Source organism: Natator depressus, chromosome 4, assembly GCF_965152275.1.
Source record: "Natator depressus isolate rNatDep1 chromosome 4, rNatDep2.hap1, whole genome shotgun sequence".
Lineage (NCBI taxonomy): Eukaryota > Metazoa > Chordata > Testudines > Cheloniidae > Natator > Natator depressus.
The window spans coordinates 94,082,185-94,101,566 of NC_134237.1; the positions used below are offsets into that span (position 1 = coordinate 94,082,185).

Below are 19,382 nucleotides of genomic sequence, written 5' to 3' on the forward strand. Positions count from 1 at the left end.
AGAGGGGCGGATTACACCCATCTGTAACATATCCCGGATCTCCCGTTCTATAGCAGTTTTAGCTTGAGGAGACACCCGGTAAGGTTGGACCCTAATTGGGTGAGCATTACCTTTGTCAATGGAGTGGTATGCCCGTTCAGTCAGTCCTGGGGTGGCTGAGAACGTTGGCGCGTAGCTAGTGCACAGCTCCTGGATCTGCTGTCGCTGCATACGCCCAAGGGTCATGGAGAGGTTCACCTCTTCCACACCACCAGCACATTTCCCTTCGTAGTAGACACCTTCAGGCCACTCAGCGTCGTCTCCTCCCTGGGCTGTAAACTGACAAACCTTTAATTCTCTGGAATAAAAGGGCTTTAGAGAATTAATATGGTACACCTTAGGCTTTCGGTTGGAGGTGGGGAATGCTATGAGATAATTAACAGCTCCCAGGCGCTCCTGGACCATGAATGGCCCTTCCCACGATGCTTCCATTTTATGGGCCTGGAGCGCCTTTAAGACCATGACCTTGTCCCCTACTTTGAAGGAACGCTCTCTGGCATGTTTATCATACCAGGCTTTTTGCTCTTTTTGAGTATCCTGTAAGTTTTCTTTAGCAAGGGCTAAAGAGGTTCGGAGGGTGTTTTGTAGGTTGGTTACAAAGTCCAGAATGTTAGTTCCTGGAGAAGGTGTAAATCCCTCCCATTGCTGCTTCACCAACTGCAATGGCCCCTTAACCTCACGGCCATATACAAGTTCAAATGGGGAAAACCCTAAACTGGGGTGAGGTACAGCTCTGTAGGCAAAGAGCAACTGCTGCAACACTAGGTCCCAATCATTGGAGTGCTCATTTACGAATTTACGTATCATGGCCCCCAAAGTTCCATTAAACTTCTCCACCATGCCATCTGTTTGATGGTGGTAAGGAGTGGCAACCAAGTGATTTACCCCATGAGCTTCCCAAAGGTTTTTCATAGTTCCTGCCAGGAAATTAGTCCCTGCATCTGTGAGGATGTCGGAGGGCCAACCTACCCTGGCAAAAATGTCTGCTAGTGCCTGGCACACACTTTTAGCCCTGGTGTTGCTTAGAGCTACTGCTTCCGGCCATCAGGTGGCAAAATCCATGAAAGTCAGTATGTACTGCTTTCCTCTGGGTGTCTTTTTCGGAAAAGGACCCAGAATATCCACAGCTACTCGCTGAAATGGAACTTCAATGATGGGGAGTGGCTGGAGAGGGGCTTTGACCTGGTCTTGGGGCTTTCCCGCTCTTTGGCACACCTCACAAGACTGTACATAGGTAGAAACATCCTTGCCCATTTCCTCCCAGTGGAATGACCCCCCCAAACGGTCTTTGGTCCTGTTCACCCCAGCATGGCCACTAGGGTGATCATGGGCTAAGCTCAAGAGCTTGGCCCGGTATTTAGTTGGAACTACCAACTGTCTCTGAGGATGCGTGTCTTCCTGGTGTCCACCAGAAAGAGTTTCGTTGTATAAAAGTCCTCTTTCTACCACAAACCTGGATCAATTAGCAGAGCTGAGAGGCGGTGGGTTGCTCCATGCCGCCGTCCAAGCTCTCTGGAGGCTTTCATCTGTTTCCTGTTCGGTCTGGAACTGTTCCCTTGATGCTGGAGACATCAGTTCCTCATTGGATTGTGGACCTAGGCTTGGTCCCTCTGGAAGCGATATAGGGGATGGAGCTGTTTCTGTTGACTGTGAACCGCTCTCCGCTGGTGCACTATGTTGGGATTCAGGCTCCAGCTGAGCCTCTTGTGTCGGGTTATCGGCTGCTGCCAGTTCAGGGTCAGTGGGGCCCTCTGGTGTTGAGGTTGCAAGTACTGGATTCAGTGCTGCCAATGGGTCTGGTGTTGGTTGTTCGGCTGGTTCCGGTTCTGGGACTGGTTCCGTCTGGGTCTCTGGGACTGGATCCACTACTGCTGTTGCAGACATTGGCCTGGGGTCCGGGTCCATCACCTCTGACCGGGTCCTGATAGAAGTTTCCGGAACAGAGCTAGGCCTCACGGCTTGTTTAGCCTGGCTGCGGGTGACCGTTCCCATCCTCTTGGCCTGCTTCACATGATTGGCCAAGTCTTCCCCCAACAGCATGGGGATGGGATAATCATCATAGACTGCAAAAGTCCACATTCCTGACCAGCCCTTGTACTGGACAGGCAACTTGGCTGTAGGCAAATCGAAAGAGTTGGACTTGAAGGGTTGAATCGTCACTTGGATCTCTGGGTTGATTAAATTGGGGTCCACTAAGGAAGCATGGATAGCTGACACTTGTGCTCCGGTGTCCCTCCACGCGGTGACCTTCTTCCGCCCACACTCACAGTTTCCCTCCGCTCCAAGGGTATCTGGGAGGTATCTGGGCCTGTGGACCTCTGGTGTGATTCCGGTGCAATGAACTGTAATCTGTTGGGGTTCTTGGGGCAGTTGGCCTTTACATGCCCCAGCTCGTTACATTTAAAACATCATCCAGCTGACGGGTCACTGGGGCGAGGAGGGTTGCTGGAGAACGGGGTGGTGGGACGATAAGGGGTCTGGAGGATTCTTTGGGAGGTAGGTGGGGCTTTGGGCGGCCCCCGGTAATAGGGTGGGGTCTGGGTTGTCCCTTCTGGTCTCCGCTCCAACTGCGACCAGTTTTCTTCTTCTCTGCCACCTCCACCCATCTGGCTCCAATCTCTCCTGCCTCGATTACAGTTTTGGGCTTCCCATCTAGGATGTATCTTTCTATTTCCTCAGGAACACCCTCTAAGAATTGTTCCATTTGCATTAGGAAGGGCACATCTACTGGAGATTCAACACTTGCTCCTGATATCCAGGCATCCCAATGTTTCACAATGTGGTAGGCATGTCGGGTAAATGACATGTCTGGTTTCCACCTTAGGGCTCTGAACCGCCAACGAGAATGCTCGGGTGTTATCCCCATTCTGACTCTCGCCTTGGATTTAAACAGTTCATACTCGTTCATGTGTTCTCTAGGCATTTCAGCCGCCACCTCAGCTAAGGGTCCACTGAGCTGTGGCCTCAGCTCTACCATTATTGGTCGGTAGAGATGCTGTACCCAAGGCATGCCCTTTCGAAGTTTTCTAAGAAGGCCTCAGTATCATCACCTGCCTTGTAGGTGGGGAACTTTCTGGGATGGGAAGTGGTACCTGGAGAAGGATTGCTAGGGTTTGTTGGTATATTCTGCTGAGCCTTTATCTTCTCCACCTCCTCCACATGCTTCCTCTCTTTTTCCTTCTCCTCCTCCACATGCTTCCTTGCCTCCACTTCCCTCTTGTGGGCAGCCTCCTGTACCTCCTTCTCCAGCCGCATGAGTTCTATCTGTCTTTCATGTTCCCTTTGTTTTTCCTCAGCCTGAAATTTGGCTAATTCCAGCTGTAGTCGAGCCGCGGATTTTGTCATTCTAACCTCTCTGTTTTTAACTAACTTTACACCCGAGGTTTAGAAATAAACAAACAAAACTTGGCTGTAAAATTTTGCTGTGCTGGAATAGAATACCTATTCTCTGATAGTGATTGTCAGCCTACAGAAAAAGACAATTCCCTTGTCTCTGCTCTGGGCCCAAATCAAAGCAAAAAACCTCCAACTACTTGGAAACCTGCTTACCCAGCCCAAAGAAAAAGCAAATGGGTAGAACACACCCCCCTATTTACTTTTAGGAAAAAAAAAACTCTGGATTGGAAGGTTGTGAATTTCCCTGCAGGAGTTAAGTACCCTGCCTCCAGGCAAAGAAAACCTGCAATTCACAAAGATAATCCCCTTTTGTCTCTGCTTGGCCACAAAGCAGAGAAAAAACAAGCTGCTTTCAGTTTCAGCTGCTTTTTGGACTTCCTTTCCAAAGGGAAAAAAAATTTCCTTTTTAAAATCTGTATTTCTAGTTCAAAAAATCTCAACTGGATCTCAAAATGATTTCAGGTTAATCCCACCACTCTGCCACCATGTCAAGGTTCCTCCCCCACTCTGAACTCAAGGATACAGATGTGGGGACCTGCATGAAAACCCTCCTAAGCTTATCTTTACCAGCTTAGGTCAAAACTTCCCCAAGGTACAAAATATTCCACCCTTTGTCCTTGGATTGGCCGCTACCACCACCAAACAAATACTGGTTGCTGGGGAAGAGCTGTTTGGACACGTCTTTCCCCCCAAAATACTTCCCAAAACCTTGCACCCCACTTTCTGGACAAGGTTTGGTAAAAAGCCTCACCAATTTGCTTAGGTGACTACAGACCCAGACCCTTGGATCCTAAGAACAATGAACAATCCGCCCAACACTTGCACCCCCCCTTTCCTGGGAAATGTTGGATAAAAAGCCTCACCAATTTGCATAGGTGACCACAGACCCAAACCCTTGGATCTGAGAACAATGAAAAAGCATTCAGTTTTCTTACAAGAAGACTTTTAATAAAAATAGAAGTAATTAGAAATAAGAAATCCCCCCTGTAAAATCAGGATGGTAGATACCTTACAGGGTAATTAGATTCAAAACATAGAGAACCCCTCTAGGCAAAACCTTAAGTTACAAAAAAGATACACAGACAGAAATAGTTATTCTATTCAGCACAATTCTTTTCTCAGCCATTTAAAGAAATCATAATCTAACACGTACCTAGCTAGATTACTTACTAAAAGTTCTAAGACTCCATTCCTGGTCTATCCCCGGCAAAGACAGAATATAGACAGACACACAGACCCTTTGTTTCTCTCCCTCCTCCCAGCTTTTGAAAGTATCTTGTCTCCTCATTGGTCATTTTGGTCAGGTGCCAGCGAGGTTACCTTTAGCTTCTTAACCCTTTACAGGTGAGAGGAGATTTCCTCTGGCCAGGAGGGATTTTAAAGGGGTTTACCCTTCCCTTTATATTTATGACAGAAGGCTATTCCAAAACTTCACTCCTCTGATGGTTAAAAACCTTCGTCTAATTTCAAGTCTAAATTTCCTAGTTTATATCCATTTGTTCTTGTGTCCACATTGGTACTAAGCTTAAATAATTCCTCTCCCTCTCCGGTATTTATCCCTCTGATATATTTATAGAGAGCAATCATATCCCCCTCAACCTTCTTTTAGTTAGGCTAAACAAGCCAAGCTCCCGGAATCTCCTTTCATAAAACAAGTTTTCCATTCCTCGGATCATCCTAGTAGCCCTTCTCTGTACCTGTTCCAGTTTGAATTCATCCTTCTTAAACATGGGAGACCAGAACTGCACACTGTATTTCAGGTGAGGTCTCACCAGTGCCTTGTATAACTGTACTAAAACTTCCTTATCCCTACTGGAAATACCTCTCCTGATGCATCCCAAGACCGCATTACCTTTTTTCACAGCCATATCACATTGGCGGCTCATAGTCATCCTATGATCAACCAATACTCCAAGGTCCTTTTCCTCCTCTGTTACTTCTAATTGATGCGTCCCTAGCTTATAACTAAAATTCTTGTTATTAATCCCTAAATGCATGACCTTACACTTCTCACTATTAAATTTCATTCTATTACTATTACTCCAGTTTACAAGGTCATCCAGATCCTCCTGTAAAATATCCCTGTCCTTCTCTAAATTGGCAATACCTCCCAGCTTTGTATCATCCGCAAACTTTATTAGCACACTTCCACTTTTTGTGCCAAGGTCAGTAATAAAAAGATTAAATAAGATTGGTCCCAAAACCGATCCTTGAGGAACTCCACTGGTAACCTCCCTCCAGCCTGACAGTTCACCTTTCAGTAGGACCCATTGTAGTCTCCCCTTTAACCAATTCCTTATCCACCTTTCAATTTTCCTATTGATCCCCATCTTATCCAATTTAACTACTAATTCCCCATGTGGCACGGTATCAAATGCCTTACTAAAATCTAGGTAAATTAGATCCACTGCGTTTCCTTTGTCTAAAAAATCTGTTACTTTCTCAAAGAAGGAGATCGTGCCAAACCAACCTGATCTACCTTTTGTAAAACCATGTTGTATTTTGTCCCATTTACCATTGACTTCAATGTCCTTAACTACCTTCTCCTTCAAAATTTTTTCCAAGACCTTGCATACTACAGATGTCAAACTAACAGGCCTATAATTACCCTGATCACTTTTTTTCCCTTTCTCAAAAATAGGAACTATGTTAGCAATTCTCCAATCATACGGTACAACCCCTGAGTTTACAGATTCATTAAAAATTCTTGCTAATGGGCTTGCAATTTCGGGTGCCAATTCCTTTAATATTCTTGGATGAAGATTATCTGAGCCCCCCGATTTAGTCCCATTAAGCTGTTTGAGTTTCACTTCCACCTCAAATATGGTAATGTCTACCTCCATATCCTCATTCCCATTTGTCATGCTACCATTATCCCTAAGATCCTCTTTAGTCTTATTAAAGACTGAGGCAAAGTATTTGTTTAGATATTGGGCCATGCCTAGATTATACTTGACCTCCACTCCATCCTCAGTGTTTAGCGGTCCCACTTCTTCTTTCTTTGTTTTCTTCTTATTTATATGACTATAGAACCTTTTACTATTGGTTTTAATTCCCTTTGCAAGGTCCAACTCTACTTGACTTTTAGCCTGTCTCACTTTATCCCTACATGTTCTGACCTCAATAAGGTAGCTTTCCTTGCTGATCTCTCCCTTCTTCCACTCCCTATATGCTTTCTGCTTTTTCTTAATCACCTCTCTGAGATGCTTGCTCATCCAGCTTGGTCTACAACTCCTGCCTATGAATTTTTTCCCCTTACTTGGGATGCAGGCTTCCGATAGCTTCTGCAGCTTTGATTTAAAATAATCCCAGGCCTCCTCTACCTTTAGATCCATAAATTCTTCAGTCCAATCCACTTCCCTAACTAATTTCCTTAATTTTTGAAAGTCAGCCCTTTTGAAATCAAAAACCCTAGCTGCAGATTTATTTTTATTAATCCTTCTGTTCAGTTTGAACTGAATTAGCTCATGATCACTTGAGCCAAGATTATCCCCTACAACCATTTCTTCTATGAGGTCCTCACTACTCACCAAAACCAAATCTAAAATGGCATCCACTCTAGTAGGTTCAGCAACTACTTGCTGAAGGAATCCATCAGCTATCGCATCTAGGAAAATCTGAGCCCTATTATTATTACTAGCACTCATCTTCCAGTCTATATCTGGGAAGTTAAAGTCTCCCATGATCACACAGTTTCCATTAGTATTTACTTTATTAAAAACATTAAAAAGGGCTCTATCCGTATCCAAATTAGATCCCGGCGGTCTATAGTACACCCCAAGCACTATCTCAGGGGAGGCTCTAATAGTTTTCTTCCCCAATGTAATTTTTGCCCAGACGGACTCAGTCATATCCATTTCATCGCTTCTTATTTCTTTACATTCTATCTCATCATTGATATACAATGCTACTCCACCACCTTTACCTTTATTTCGGTCTTTCCTAAACAGCACATACCCTTCAATACCTGTAGTCCAGTCATGACTACTATTCCACCATGTTTCTGTTATCCCTATAATATCTGGTTTCACTTCCTGCATCCTTCCTCTGGCTCCCCCTTTTCTATCACATCAAACACAAGCTACTTGTCTTCACTTTCAAGGCCTTTCATAGCCTATTCCCACCCTACATATCATCTCTCATTCGCTATAGATATATCAACTCAACTCCTGCCTCTGATTGGCCCATGATACCTTTCTCAAGCGTTCATTTGTTAGATTTTCCAGTAAGCGCATTTGTACTTTCTCCCATGCTGCCCTTCACAGGTGGGAAGAGTTTCTTGTAAACATCTGCAAAACTATCTCATTATCCTCCTTCAAACTCTCAGTTTCTGTTGTGATGCCTGCAAAAAAACTGACAACGGTTTGGCCCCTGGTATGCTGATGTCACTGCGTACCATGCTGATCAGTATTGTCTCCTTGTTTCCTTGTACTCCCCCATCTATTGATCTGAATCCATCTATGGTCTCCTGTCTTATACTTAGTTTATACACTCTTTGGGGCAGGGAACATCTTTTTGTTCTGTGTTTGTACAGCATCTAGCACAATGGGGTCTTGGTCAAAGACTAGGGATCCTAGGCACTATGGAAATACAAATAGTAATAATAAGTCCCATCTAGGCCCTATTTTTATTCCTTAAGTGGGATTTATTTGGTGCAGAGGCCTTGTACTGGACCTGTGTGCCTGGGTCACCTTCAGGTACCATGTAACAAGTATATATAACTACAAGGAAATATTGTGATACCTCAAATATCGTTGTGGAGTAGCTCGATGACTGTTGACTTTTAATGGTGATCCATAATCCCTTTTCCTTACATTCTGTTAATTCTATGTTACTGCAAATCTTTCAGCTTCTTCCCTTCTTCTGCAAATGTGTGTGTCTTTCTGTTAAATATTTCAGGCCTGATTTGTCACTGTGTTACTGCAGGTTAGTGCCTGTGTAACTCCACTGATTTCAAAGGAGATATAGAGGTGTAAAACTGGAACAACACAATAGTGAATCAGACCTTAGTCTTTGGGGGTTTTGTATACATTAGATTGACACATTTTGGAACTTAACACATATGCTTTTTTATGTGAGGATAGAATACTATTTGCACACTGACTGTATGTACAATACATCCTTTCGGCTTTCAGTAATTGTTTTCTGTCATTTAAAGGCAGTAACTTCACATATTTTAACATAATCCTTTTTTATTCAAAATATACATCATAAAAATTGGGTGGTTTTTTTTGGTTTTGTTTTTACAAAATTAATCAAGAGAAAGAAATTGTTTACCCAGAGTGGATGTGTGCTGAACAATCTATAAAGCAAATCTAGCAATTTGGACCTATAGTTATTGGCACATGTTGTTATTGGCACATGTTTATGTATTTTAGGATGTAATGCCCCATTGGTTTCATATTCTGTTTCTTTATTTTTTATATATAAGACCTTAATGATAATAAACAAGAAATGGATAGCATCACCAGTGTTGAAATAATTGGTTTGAATTGTATTTCAAGCTAGTGACATGAAAGTTCTAAAGAATCGCAGTACTTGACTGTCCCCGTTCAGTAGTTAGTAAAACACTAAAAGCTCTCAGCAGAAATTTCTGACCCTATGACAGGATCCTTGCAGACTGACAAATTGCCAATATCCAGGGGGCCTGTATTACGGGTACAGAACTACACAAATCTAAGATGGGTATTTTGTGAATTATAGCCCTGTTACTAGTTCTTGAATCCTGAAGATAATTCACTGTGGCCTCTATTTCTTCCAGTTGATTTAATTCTATATCAGTTCTCAATAACTCAATGTACTGCAGGAATTTGATTCAAGAGTGCATTTCCCATTGTTTTGCATTTTCCATATTGCCCACAATACTGTCATTAGTACAATGTAACACTCTATACAGACTGCCAAGATCAGCATTATCTAGGGCATGATTTCTCTAATGTGAGCCATTTTCTAATACCAGAGCCCATGCTTGGTGTGCTGCCAAGTCTCTGTTAGCATGTTTTGACATATGATGCAAGTTCATATTAACATAATTTTGTTACACATGTTCATAGGAAAGAAAATTATGAAAAAATGGAAGAGTGGGTGGTGAAGATTAGGCATTTTTTCTAGGGCTTGTAAAATAATAGCTAACAAAGAAAAATGTGAGAAAACAGCATGGGAACTGAAAAAATTAACAAATAAAAATTGTTTGAAATTATATTTTAAAAAAATAGGAAAAAGGGTACAATAAGGACGATGTTGATTTTTGTGTACTGTAGAGTGGTGATTATACTGTCAGAACAAATTACAATAGGACCTTTAACAATAAAGCAGGAAAAAAATTAATACAAGTTCTGAGTAAAGATTTCTTAAAACAAAATATTAGGACCAAGATTCTCAGACATGGATGTCTTAAATTCATATTCAAGCATCTTCGTAAGTGGATTGATTTTCACATGTGCTGAGTAACTGGAAGCTCCCACTGAAATCAAAGGTAACTTGGGGTGTAAATGTGATTAGATCCTTGACTGTGGTGATTCTTGTTTCCATGTAGGGTTGGCTGGAAAATGAGAATTCTGTTCCACGGCCATTGTTGAGGTTTGGGAATTTGTTTTTGTTACGAAGCAGAATGGAAACAAGACCTTTTGACATTTTTTGTGGGAAAAAAACAGGTGTGTGAGAGTGAGAAAGAGAGAGACCCATTCCAGAATTCAGAGTAACAGCCGTGTTAGTCTGTATTCGCAAAAAGAAAAGGAGTACTTGTGGCACCTTAGAGACTAACCAATTTATTTGAGCATGAGCTTTCGTGAGCTACAGCTCACTTCATCGGATGCATACTGTGGAAATTGCAGAATACATTATTATATACACAGACACCATGAAACAATACCACCTCCCACCCCACTCTCCTGCTGGTAATAGCTTATCTAAAGTGATCATCAAGATGGGCTATTACCAGCAAGAGAGTGAGTTTGTCTGTGGGGGGGCGGAGGGTGAGAAAACCTGGATTTGTGCTGGAAATGGCCCATCTTGATGATCACTTTAGATAAGCTATTACCAGCAGGAGAGTGGGGTGGGAGGAGGTATTGTTTCATGGTGTCTGTGTATATAATAATGTATTCTGCAATTTCCACAGTATGCATCCGATGAAGTGAGCTGTAGCTCACGAAAGCTCATGCTCAAATAAATTGGTTAGTCTCTAAGGTGCCACAAGTACTCCTTTTCTTTTTGCCATTCCAGAATCGCCAATAGCCTTGTGTTTAGGGCATTCACCTTGGTGGTGATTCAGAGCAGGGACTTGAATCTGGGCCTCCCACATCTTTCTCTCAGGCTCTCTCATTGAAGCTATCTAACTTTGGATAAATAATGAAATATTCATTGGTTCAGAGAAAGAGAGACTGACTTATAGCATAGTGGTTATCGAGCTCACTTGGACATGGAACATCCAGGTTCAAGTCACTGCTCCAGTTCAGCAAGAGCTATGCTGGCGTGGGTCTCCTTATTCTATCCTGGACCTGGGAAACTTTCTGGATGGAATTTTTGTGGAACCAGAAATGTTTCTGTGAAAGTTTCAGTTTTGACAGATCAGCATTCTCTGATGAAAACACATTTAATCGAAAATTCCCAACCAGCTCTACTTGCATATACATGATTAACCTTATCATCAAATTTGATATGGGAAAAGAATTTCCCCTAAGGGTCTGGGGAGAGATGCTGCTGTCCTCTGTCTTTTTCAGGTTGGTGACTTCTTTCTCGAAGTCAAAAATTTTGCAACCGCCTTCTGTTTACTAGAAAACTAAGAATAAAATTTGTGTCTATGATGACAATAAGCGTATCTAATTTATTTGTATGGGTGTTTTGAGAATTAGACAGGGAATACTTAACCTTCAAGAGTAAGGGCATGCAGAGAGTAGGGGAGCAAGGTTTTCTTTGCTTAGTTTGTAATAAAATGTTTAATGTCTCATAACCTTACCCCCCACGACTTGCCTTTTTTGAGCCCCCCAGGGGTTGTGACGCACACGTTGGGAAATACTGCTCTACAGCACTAAACTAGGGTTGTCAATTAGGATCCAAGTGTGCTGAATTCAATGCACTTCTTGTGCTTGTAGTAGATAGACATTGGTGGATGCTGATTCTTCCTGACTTGTCTTTCAATGTTTCTATATTAAGTGGGTTTATTTTTACATTTTTCCCACCCTCATTTCCTTTCTTTTTGTATCTTCCAAATAGTATTCTCCCAACCCTCTGGGGTGTGTAGGAAACCATTTTGGGAGGAGATACCATGTCAATGTCCTGGCTGTCTGCATCTTCCCAGTAAATCATCTTCAATGTATTTCCTTTCTCTTTGGTTGGATGTGCAATGCTGCAGCTTTCCCTTATTTTTATGCTTGCCTTGTGTAACCTACTTGCCAGGAAATGGCATTTTTCACAATAGCCATAATATTTTTTTTAAAAAATTACAGACATATTACTAATAAGACATAAAAACTAGACAGTTTTTGGACTACTTGTTGATTTCCCTGGAAGATGGTGACTTGCCAGTAAAACAGTTTCACTCAGTGTTTCCCCTGTAGGTAATGCTATATCTAATAAAAAACACTCTTGGAAAAGCAATACATCCAAAAAAATATGCATGTGTGATATCCTGAAGAAAAGATTAGATTGGATAATGGTGTTCATTATATGTCTTATCTCATACCAAATAAATTCCCCTCTTTATATATCTAGACAGGATTACTATGTATAAATCAAGAGGTACATGGTGGTAATTGGAAATGAATGAATGAACATCTCCACCCAGATGACTTTTCTCAAGGAGTCCTTATCACCCATGTCATCTTACCTTTTAAAAAAGATGTTTAGGTAAAAGATATTGTAAAGACTGTCTTGATTCCAGGTTAACACCAGATGGAGTAAATATGACACAAGTTTTTCTTTTAAATTTCTTTTGATACAAAGCACTTATCGTTCACAGGCATGTGGTCCTAATCTTAAAGATAAATTGATTCATTCACTTCAAATACCACATAACCATTCACACACCATTGAGCTTAACACTATAAAAGGGTAATTTCCCCTGAAGGAATTGTGCCCACTGCAGCAACATTTGAGAGTCTTTTTATCATACCAAGGCAGGTAAAGAAATTAAAATAAAAGGCTTCATCAAGTGTGCAATCACATACATACTCCTCGTTTTGAACTGTCCATATGTTCAAGCAACAAATAAACATTCCTGAACATCTGAACACTTCTGCACATAATAAGAAGAGCTGACTACCACTATCAAAGGTTTCGTTGATGTTAGGCAAGTGAGATCCCTCTCCCCTGTGCTGAGTACAGTAATACAGAACTATAATTATTATGGAAAAATCATTTTGTCCTTTTATCATTTGAATATAATAAAACCTAATGGAATAAATCAAGGGACATATTTTGCCTTTGCCCATTTTCATAATCCTCATGATATTTTTATGATTCTCACCATTTCCTTTAGTTTCTCTACAATGATTCCTTAAGCACTTTACTATTACAGCTTTTGAGTGAGAGCAAACACGAAGGTCACAGTTGGGCTTTTTCTATAACCCCCTCTTTTCACATATTCAAACTTTCTCAGAGATTTTCCTTTTGGGCTGAATGTTTTTAACATGGTTTCACCCAAAGATTATTTTTAAAAACTCAAAATCTGTTTCACATTTTTGAATTACCAGAAGGGTAATGATTTATGGTCCCGATTTTCCTTTATGCTAACGCTCCTTTACATTGCCCTGACAGAGTGAAAGGGCCCTAATAACATTCATACCCACTTTAAGATCCCTTTCCTCTCAGAATAGTGTAAAGGAGTCTTAGTATAAATTAGATTTAGAGCCATATAATGTTTCCACTATAGAAAGATCAGGGTGAAACCCTGGCCCCATTCAAGTCAATTGGTGTTTTGCCATTGACTTCAATGGGGCCAGGTTTTCACCCTAACACTTTCTGCACATAAATTTCTTTAAAAAATTGATGAACTTTTGGGAGCAGATCCTCAGCTGTTGTCAAAACTTTTTTTTGATGAAAAATGGCTTTTTGACAAAACAATTTTCCACAAAAACATTTTCGTTGAAAACATTCAGGTTATCATTGAAAAAATCAAAACTCAGCTTTCTTCCAGTTTTAACCAACATGTTTTTTGGTTAAAAAACATATCAGAGTTTGATATTTGTTTTTGTTTTTTGGGTTTTTTTTGACAAAAATGCCAAGTATTTATTAGAAGTGTTTCATTTTTTGTCAAAAAAAAAAAGTGCTGGAAAAATCATTGTTGTCCGACCAGCTCTATTAGCTAACGCTTTGTCTAATCTGTGTATTTAACAGAATTATTTGTTTCCTGATAGGTTTTCCATTACTGTATCTAGGACACATGTGAGGTGTTGAATATTTTTTATTTTCAAATTATCATGATATTTATTTCCATCTGTATATTTTTCCATGTGTGTCATATTCAGCTGTAACTTCTGTACTGTGGAGGTAATAAGATTCTTCTGCTCCTAACACCCTTTTAATAGCTCATAAAAATAGATAACCTGTAGTGTCTTAATGATCTATGCATATGCTTGCAACTTTTATGAGAACTCTGCAGTATAACAATCTCCTGTAAAAGCAAATCTATTTATAAACAAACAGAAAAAAAACGGAGATATACTGTATGAATAAAAGAACTGTGAGTGGAGGAGAAAGATCATTACCAGTTTCACTACTGTAGACACAGTAAAAACAGCATTTGAAATAAATGTAATAGGCTAAATTATAGAAGCTCAGAGAGGGTATACACTAAACAGAGAAAATCTCCAAGCCAACTCCAGTGCATCTGGAGAGGAAGCAGCCAAATAATTTGGATTTGAATATGCTCACCCTACTTTTGAGTCTGATCTATGAATGTTTAAAAGAAATAAATGTCTGTCCTGAAAAGTAAAATATGAATAAGTGGTAATATCACAATTCTTCTAGTGTTTCCAACTTGACTTTTTTTTTTTTAATTGTAGGAAACAGAGCTTGAGAGAATCTTCCATAACCTGTTCAGATAGTGTGGCTTTTTCTGTTTGTGAATTTTCCGTGAGCAGCTGTTTTTTCAGAATTGTTTAGAGAATATTTTCAGCTAATAATTCTTGGTCTATAGATTGTGGATAATTCATTGAAATATTCATTATCTGAAATTCCATATTTGAGCTGTGTTGGTTAGTTATGGTTGAACATATAGGGCCCAAGGGATTGTTTCTGTTTCCAGTTTGGATGAGTGTAGCTCTTCGAATCAGGTTTTCAGGACAAGTAATTACATTTAGGAATCCAATGTTCATTTTCCATGAATATTTTGTAATATTGCCTTGAAACAGATAGTTTTATCAATCATTTCTGTCAGTACATTTGTTTGATAGAACATACATGGAAAGCAAACACAAAAGGGGGGCAAGAACACAAGCAAAGCAAATTCAATTTTTTTTAAAATCTGAGCAAATATCCATGCAAAAAAATATGTTCACCCAACTCTACTATGAAGTCTTGTGACCTACAAAACTTCCCTTCTGCCTCTCTGGTAAACAACCCAAGGGAGATGTTGTAGATGTGGTAGACCTCACATGCACTAATACTAAACACGTGTGTGATAAGAATCAGGCCCCGAGACTCTCCATTAGTAGCACATATGATGCTGCCTATAGAATAGTATTACTTTGAGTCTGGTGCTTCAGAGCAATGGTGCAATCTACAGAACACATGACTAATGGATATTTGTTAGAACAAAATAACCCAGTTTCCTAAAACATAACCGGAACCCTAGGACCTTTTTTACTTAAGAAAAGGACAAGTTTTGCAAATTGTATGGCATTATTCTCCTAATACTCCAACCATCTAGTTTTCCATAATAAGCTATTTGGAGTATAATGGCAAAATAGCTCATTTAAACATGCCTGGAGGGATTTATGCACATTTCATTGCCTGCAGAAGAATCCAGGAGAAGAATTTATTCTTGACATAGAAATATATTTCAGTAGGGAGACTATTGTGTTAGCTTCCTATTGAACAGAAAGATAGGTCCAGACTCTCAGCTGGGATAACATGATATAGTGCAAGCAAATAAAATGAAGCCACACCATTTTATGCCAGCTAAGAATTTGACCTATAGCTTACAAAAGTGCATCACAAAATAGTGTTAAAAACTGTAAAAACAGAGGCCAATATTCTATTTAAGCTGCTGTCTAGTTAATGTTTACAATTTTTTCCCCCTTTTTTTAGGACCACCTCAGAGAACAGTGTCTCCCAAACAAGAACACGAAGAAAGGAAGCATGACAAAGTCACAGACAAAGGAAGCGAAAGTGGGACTTCCTGCAATGAGTTGTCCACCTCTAGTTGTGACAGCCATTCAGAGGCTAGCACTCCTCAAGAAAATGCTGCCAGCACCCAACAGCCAACAGCACACCAGCCAAATACTCTAACTTTGGATCGTCCATCAAAGAAGGCCCCAGTGCAGTGGATGCCACCACCAGACAAACGCAGGAACAGTGAACTCTTTCAAACTCTCATTAGCAAGTCTAGAGAAACAAATCTTTCTAAAAAGAAGGTATGTGAGAAGCTGAGTGTTGAAGAAGAAATGAAAAAATGTATTCAAGATTTTAAAAAAATCCATATTCCAGATTACTTTCCAGAGCGCAAACGGCCATGGCAGTCTGAACTCTTACAAAAATATGGGTTATAGTTAATTGCCTCTCTCATGAAGTATCTCTGGTGCATTTGCTGTTTATTAAAGTTGCCACTATCCTACTGCTGTCCTCTTTATGGTCCACTCTGCAGTCAGAGTGATTCCTGCTTCTTATTTCTTTCTGTGAACAGTGGATGTTGGATAGTACATGGTTTCTTAAAAAAAATTAAAGAAATACAAGATGAATCTGGTCTAAACCATTTTATATTAGTAAAACAAAATGTGCATGATCAAGAAAGTTGGTTTTCACACTATAATCATCTGGGATTCATTGTCATTTTGTAACTCATCAGATAAAAAACCCAATCATCAGATCACTGCTCACTTTATGTCATCAGTAAAAATGATTCAACCTTGCTATGGATGGAGAGAAACAGGGTTTTAAATTTGATGGAACTGGTTACAGAACTGAATCCCAATACTCTTTCAATGTTAATGCAATAAAGCAAATATCTATTTTGCATGAGCACAATGTTACAAATAAATCACACAAGAACAAGAGGTTTGTCTGTTGCTTGGGTAAATATTTGTTTAATGCCAAGCCTATAAGCGTAAAATGTCTTGGGGATTGAATTTGCTTTGTTCCAGATCTGTGATTTTTTTGTGTGTACAGTGTTCTGTATGTAAGGATGGTGTAAATATGCCTTATACTGTTTCATTATTGCACCAACATTCATCTATTAGTGCTTGTCAGAACTATTTCTGTGAAATGCAAGCTTAACAGCAGATTGTTAAAACTGGTTTGATGGTCTGAAAGTTTCTGTTATCATGTTAGCCAACAAAATTGGAGAAAAATAAAAAAGACATTAATGTATTTATTAAAAAGAACCATCTGGTAGATTTTCTTGGCTATCGTTGTCTTCTTTGACTAGATCTAAGGCTAATTGTTACAATTTGTGCAGTGTTTCCATAACACTTCTTCTCTGTTATTGAAAAAAACAAAAACAAAGAAAATATGTTTCAACAGCCGGTGAGTAAATGTTTGGGTGCTGGAGTTTAATTGGAGTTTTTAACAGAGACTCAGTAAGATCAAGAGAGCCACGGTACTGATTTTAAAGCACACAACCAGCTATGCTAAAGATCTCAACCGGGAGTGCACTAACATAATATTTTAACTGACCAAACAGAAAACAGTTCTGACAGCTATTGGAAAACTCCTCTTAAAATATTTGATTCCAAAATGTCAATAATAGGGTGTACTACACTTACAAATGATGAGGTTAGTATGAATATTCAACTCTAGAGTAGACAAAAACTGAATTCATAAACCAGATATGAAAATCAATATCTTTTTCAATATAACACAAAGTCTCTGGTTAAAACAAACATGTTTTGAATCAATACAAGTGTTGCTGGAGCTTGGAGGAAAGCTACTAAAGAATTGGCAAATGTGTGCATAATCTTTAAAAATTATTACTATTATTATTATAATCATAATATATATAGTTATAGTTATGAAGATATATAGATGTTCTTACAGCAATGTAAGAAGACATAATTCTGTTCTTAATGATCATTTCAGCTAGATTTAGTAAATAAGGATTGTAAACATCAGGATCATCCCCATCACCTTTGCAGCCTATAAGTCCTCTGATATAGGTAATTTTTTATGAAAAATTGCATATTCTTGATAGCAGCTCAGCCACTTCATTCCTTCAGAAGGCATAATCACTATGTAAACCTAGTAACTATCAAGTTAAAGGTCTTAGTTATGATCTTTAATGTGCTCCATGACCTGGAACCAGAATGTCTAAAAGCCCATCCAGAGCTCCAGGATGAAGATCATGATCAACAAGTACACTCCTCTGGCACAATGGAACTCTCTCCGATAAGGTAAAGCTCTGTGCAAGAGACAGAGATTTCTTGGGGTCTGATCCGGGACTGTGAAATGAACTCCCCCAGGAACTAAGACCCATCACAAGCCTCCTCGCTTTCCGCTCCAAGTGCAAGATGCATTTCTTTGGCCCTGCCTTCTCTAACATAAATACATAGCAACATATATATAAAAAAATTAAAAAAAACAACAAAAATACCAAGAGCACCCCATCAAAAAAAATATAAGAACAATGTTTTCAAAAAAGTCCCCACATTCTGATTTTCAGGTGCTCAGTGCACATAACTGGAGCCAAATTTTCAAAAGTACTTCAGCTCTGAATAGCTCCAGTAGTGAAACTTATGGCCAGATGTTCAAAAGAACTCATCTGGTGTGCTGAGCTCTTCTGAAAATCTGGCTTCTTATTTTGGTGCCTAAATAGGGGCAAATTCTTGTGAAAGTCTGGCCCCAGGTATGGACTCTTTGAATTTCTTTTTCGAAATTCTGTCCCCAAATGCTATGAGATCTGTTGTCCGGAGAGACCATCTTTTTCTGTGCCATACTGCCACAGTTAGATCAGTCGAAGTGCTTGAACTAGAGTCCCCAGTGTTCGACGAGTGAGGCATTCATTGTGAGGAATCCTTGACTTCCGCAAATAAAGCGGGTCAAAACTTGGAATTTCTGTTCAATGGGAAACTGACATTTTAAAAAACAATTGTACTGAATTGGAACGAAAGATAAAATGTTCAAATTTTCCACAAAATCAAATTAAATAAAGTTGTTTTGGGTCAATCAAAATGTTTGATTTTGATTTCAACTTTTTAATTTTTATTTCATTATTTATTTTTGATTTTATGTATTCTTTTTGCTTTATTTTATATTAAAATTAGGATTTAATAAATTTTAAGTTATAATAATTGGTGATTTATATTCAGTTTATTTGGTATTGTAATAGATATTGTCATGGATAATGGTATTTTAAATGGTATTCTAAATTCTAACAGAGTCCCACAGGGAGCAGATGTCAGTCCAATTCTATTTAATATTTTTATCAACAATCTAGACAATGATTTAAAATCTTATCTGGTACAGTTTGCTGATGACACAAAGATTGGTGGGGGTAGTAAATAATTAGGAGGATAAATTGCTGTTACAGAGTGATCTGAATTACCTGGTTAAATGGTCAGAAACCAGAAAAATACATTTTAATTCAGCCAAATGTGGGTTAATACATCTGGGAACCAAGAATGCAGGTTATTCCTATTGGATGGGAGACTCTATTGGAAAGCATTAATTCAGAGAAGGACTTCAGGGTCATCATAAATAATCGCCTCAACATGAGATTTCAGTGCAATGCTGTGGCTAAAAGGGCTAATGAGATCCTTGGATGTATGAAAAGGGAAATATCAAGTAGAAGTAGGGAC

The 19,382-nt window shown here is 39.5% G+C and overlaps 1 protein-coding gene and 1 long non-coding RNA gene across 6 annotated transcripts in view; one reads left to right on the forward strand and one right to left on the reverse strand.

The window, feature by feature from the left end:
• Positions 1-17,174, forward strand: part of KCTD8 (potassium channel tetramerization domain containing 8) — a 168,461-nt gene extending 151,287 nt beyond the window's left edge. The window contains exon 3 of one of the 5 annotated variants that reach the window (XR_012639065.1): positions 15,682-15,735. Coding sequence is in view for 2 of the 5 variants with exons in the window: in XM_074950094.1 (XP_074806195.1) it covers positions 15,682-16,142 (461 nt within the window). In the remaining 3 variants the exon portion in view is untranslated. Of the gene's footprint in view, positions 1-15,681 lie in introns of all 5 variants that reach the window. The other 4 variants (XM_074950096.1, XM_074950098.1, XM_074950095.1 and 1 more) reach the window with 4 other exon arrangements.
• Positions 1-19,382, reverse strand: part of LOC141986694 (uncharacterized) — a 114,586-nt gene that overhangs the window by 6,040 nt on the left and 89,164 nt on the right. The window lies entirely within an intron of this gene.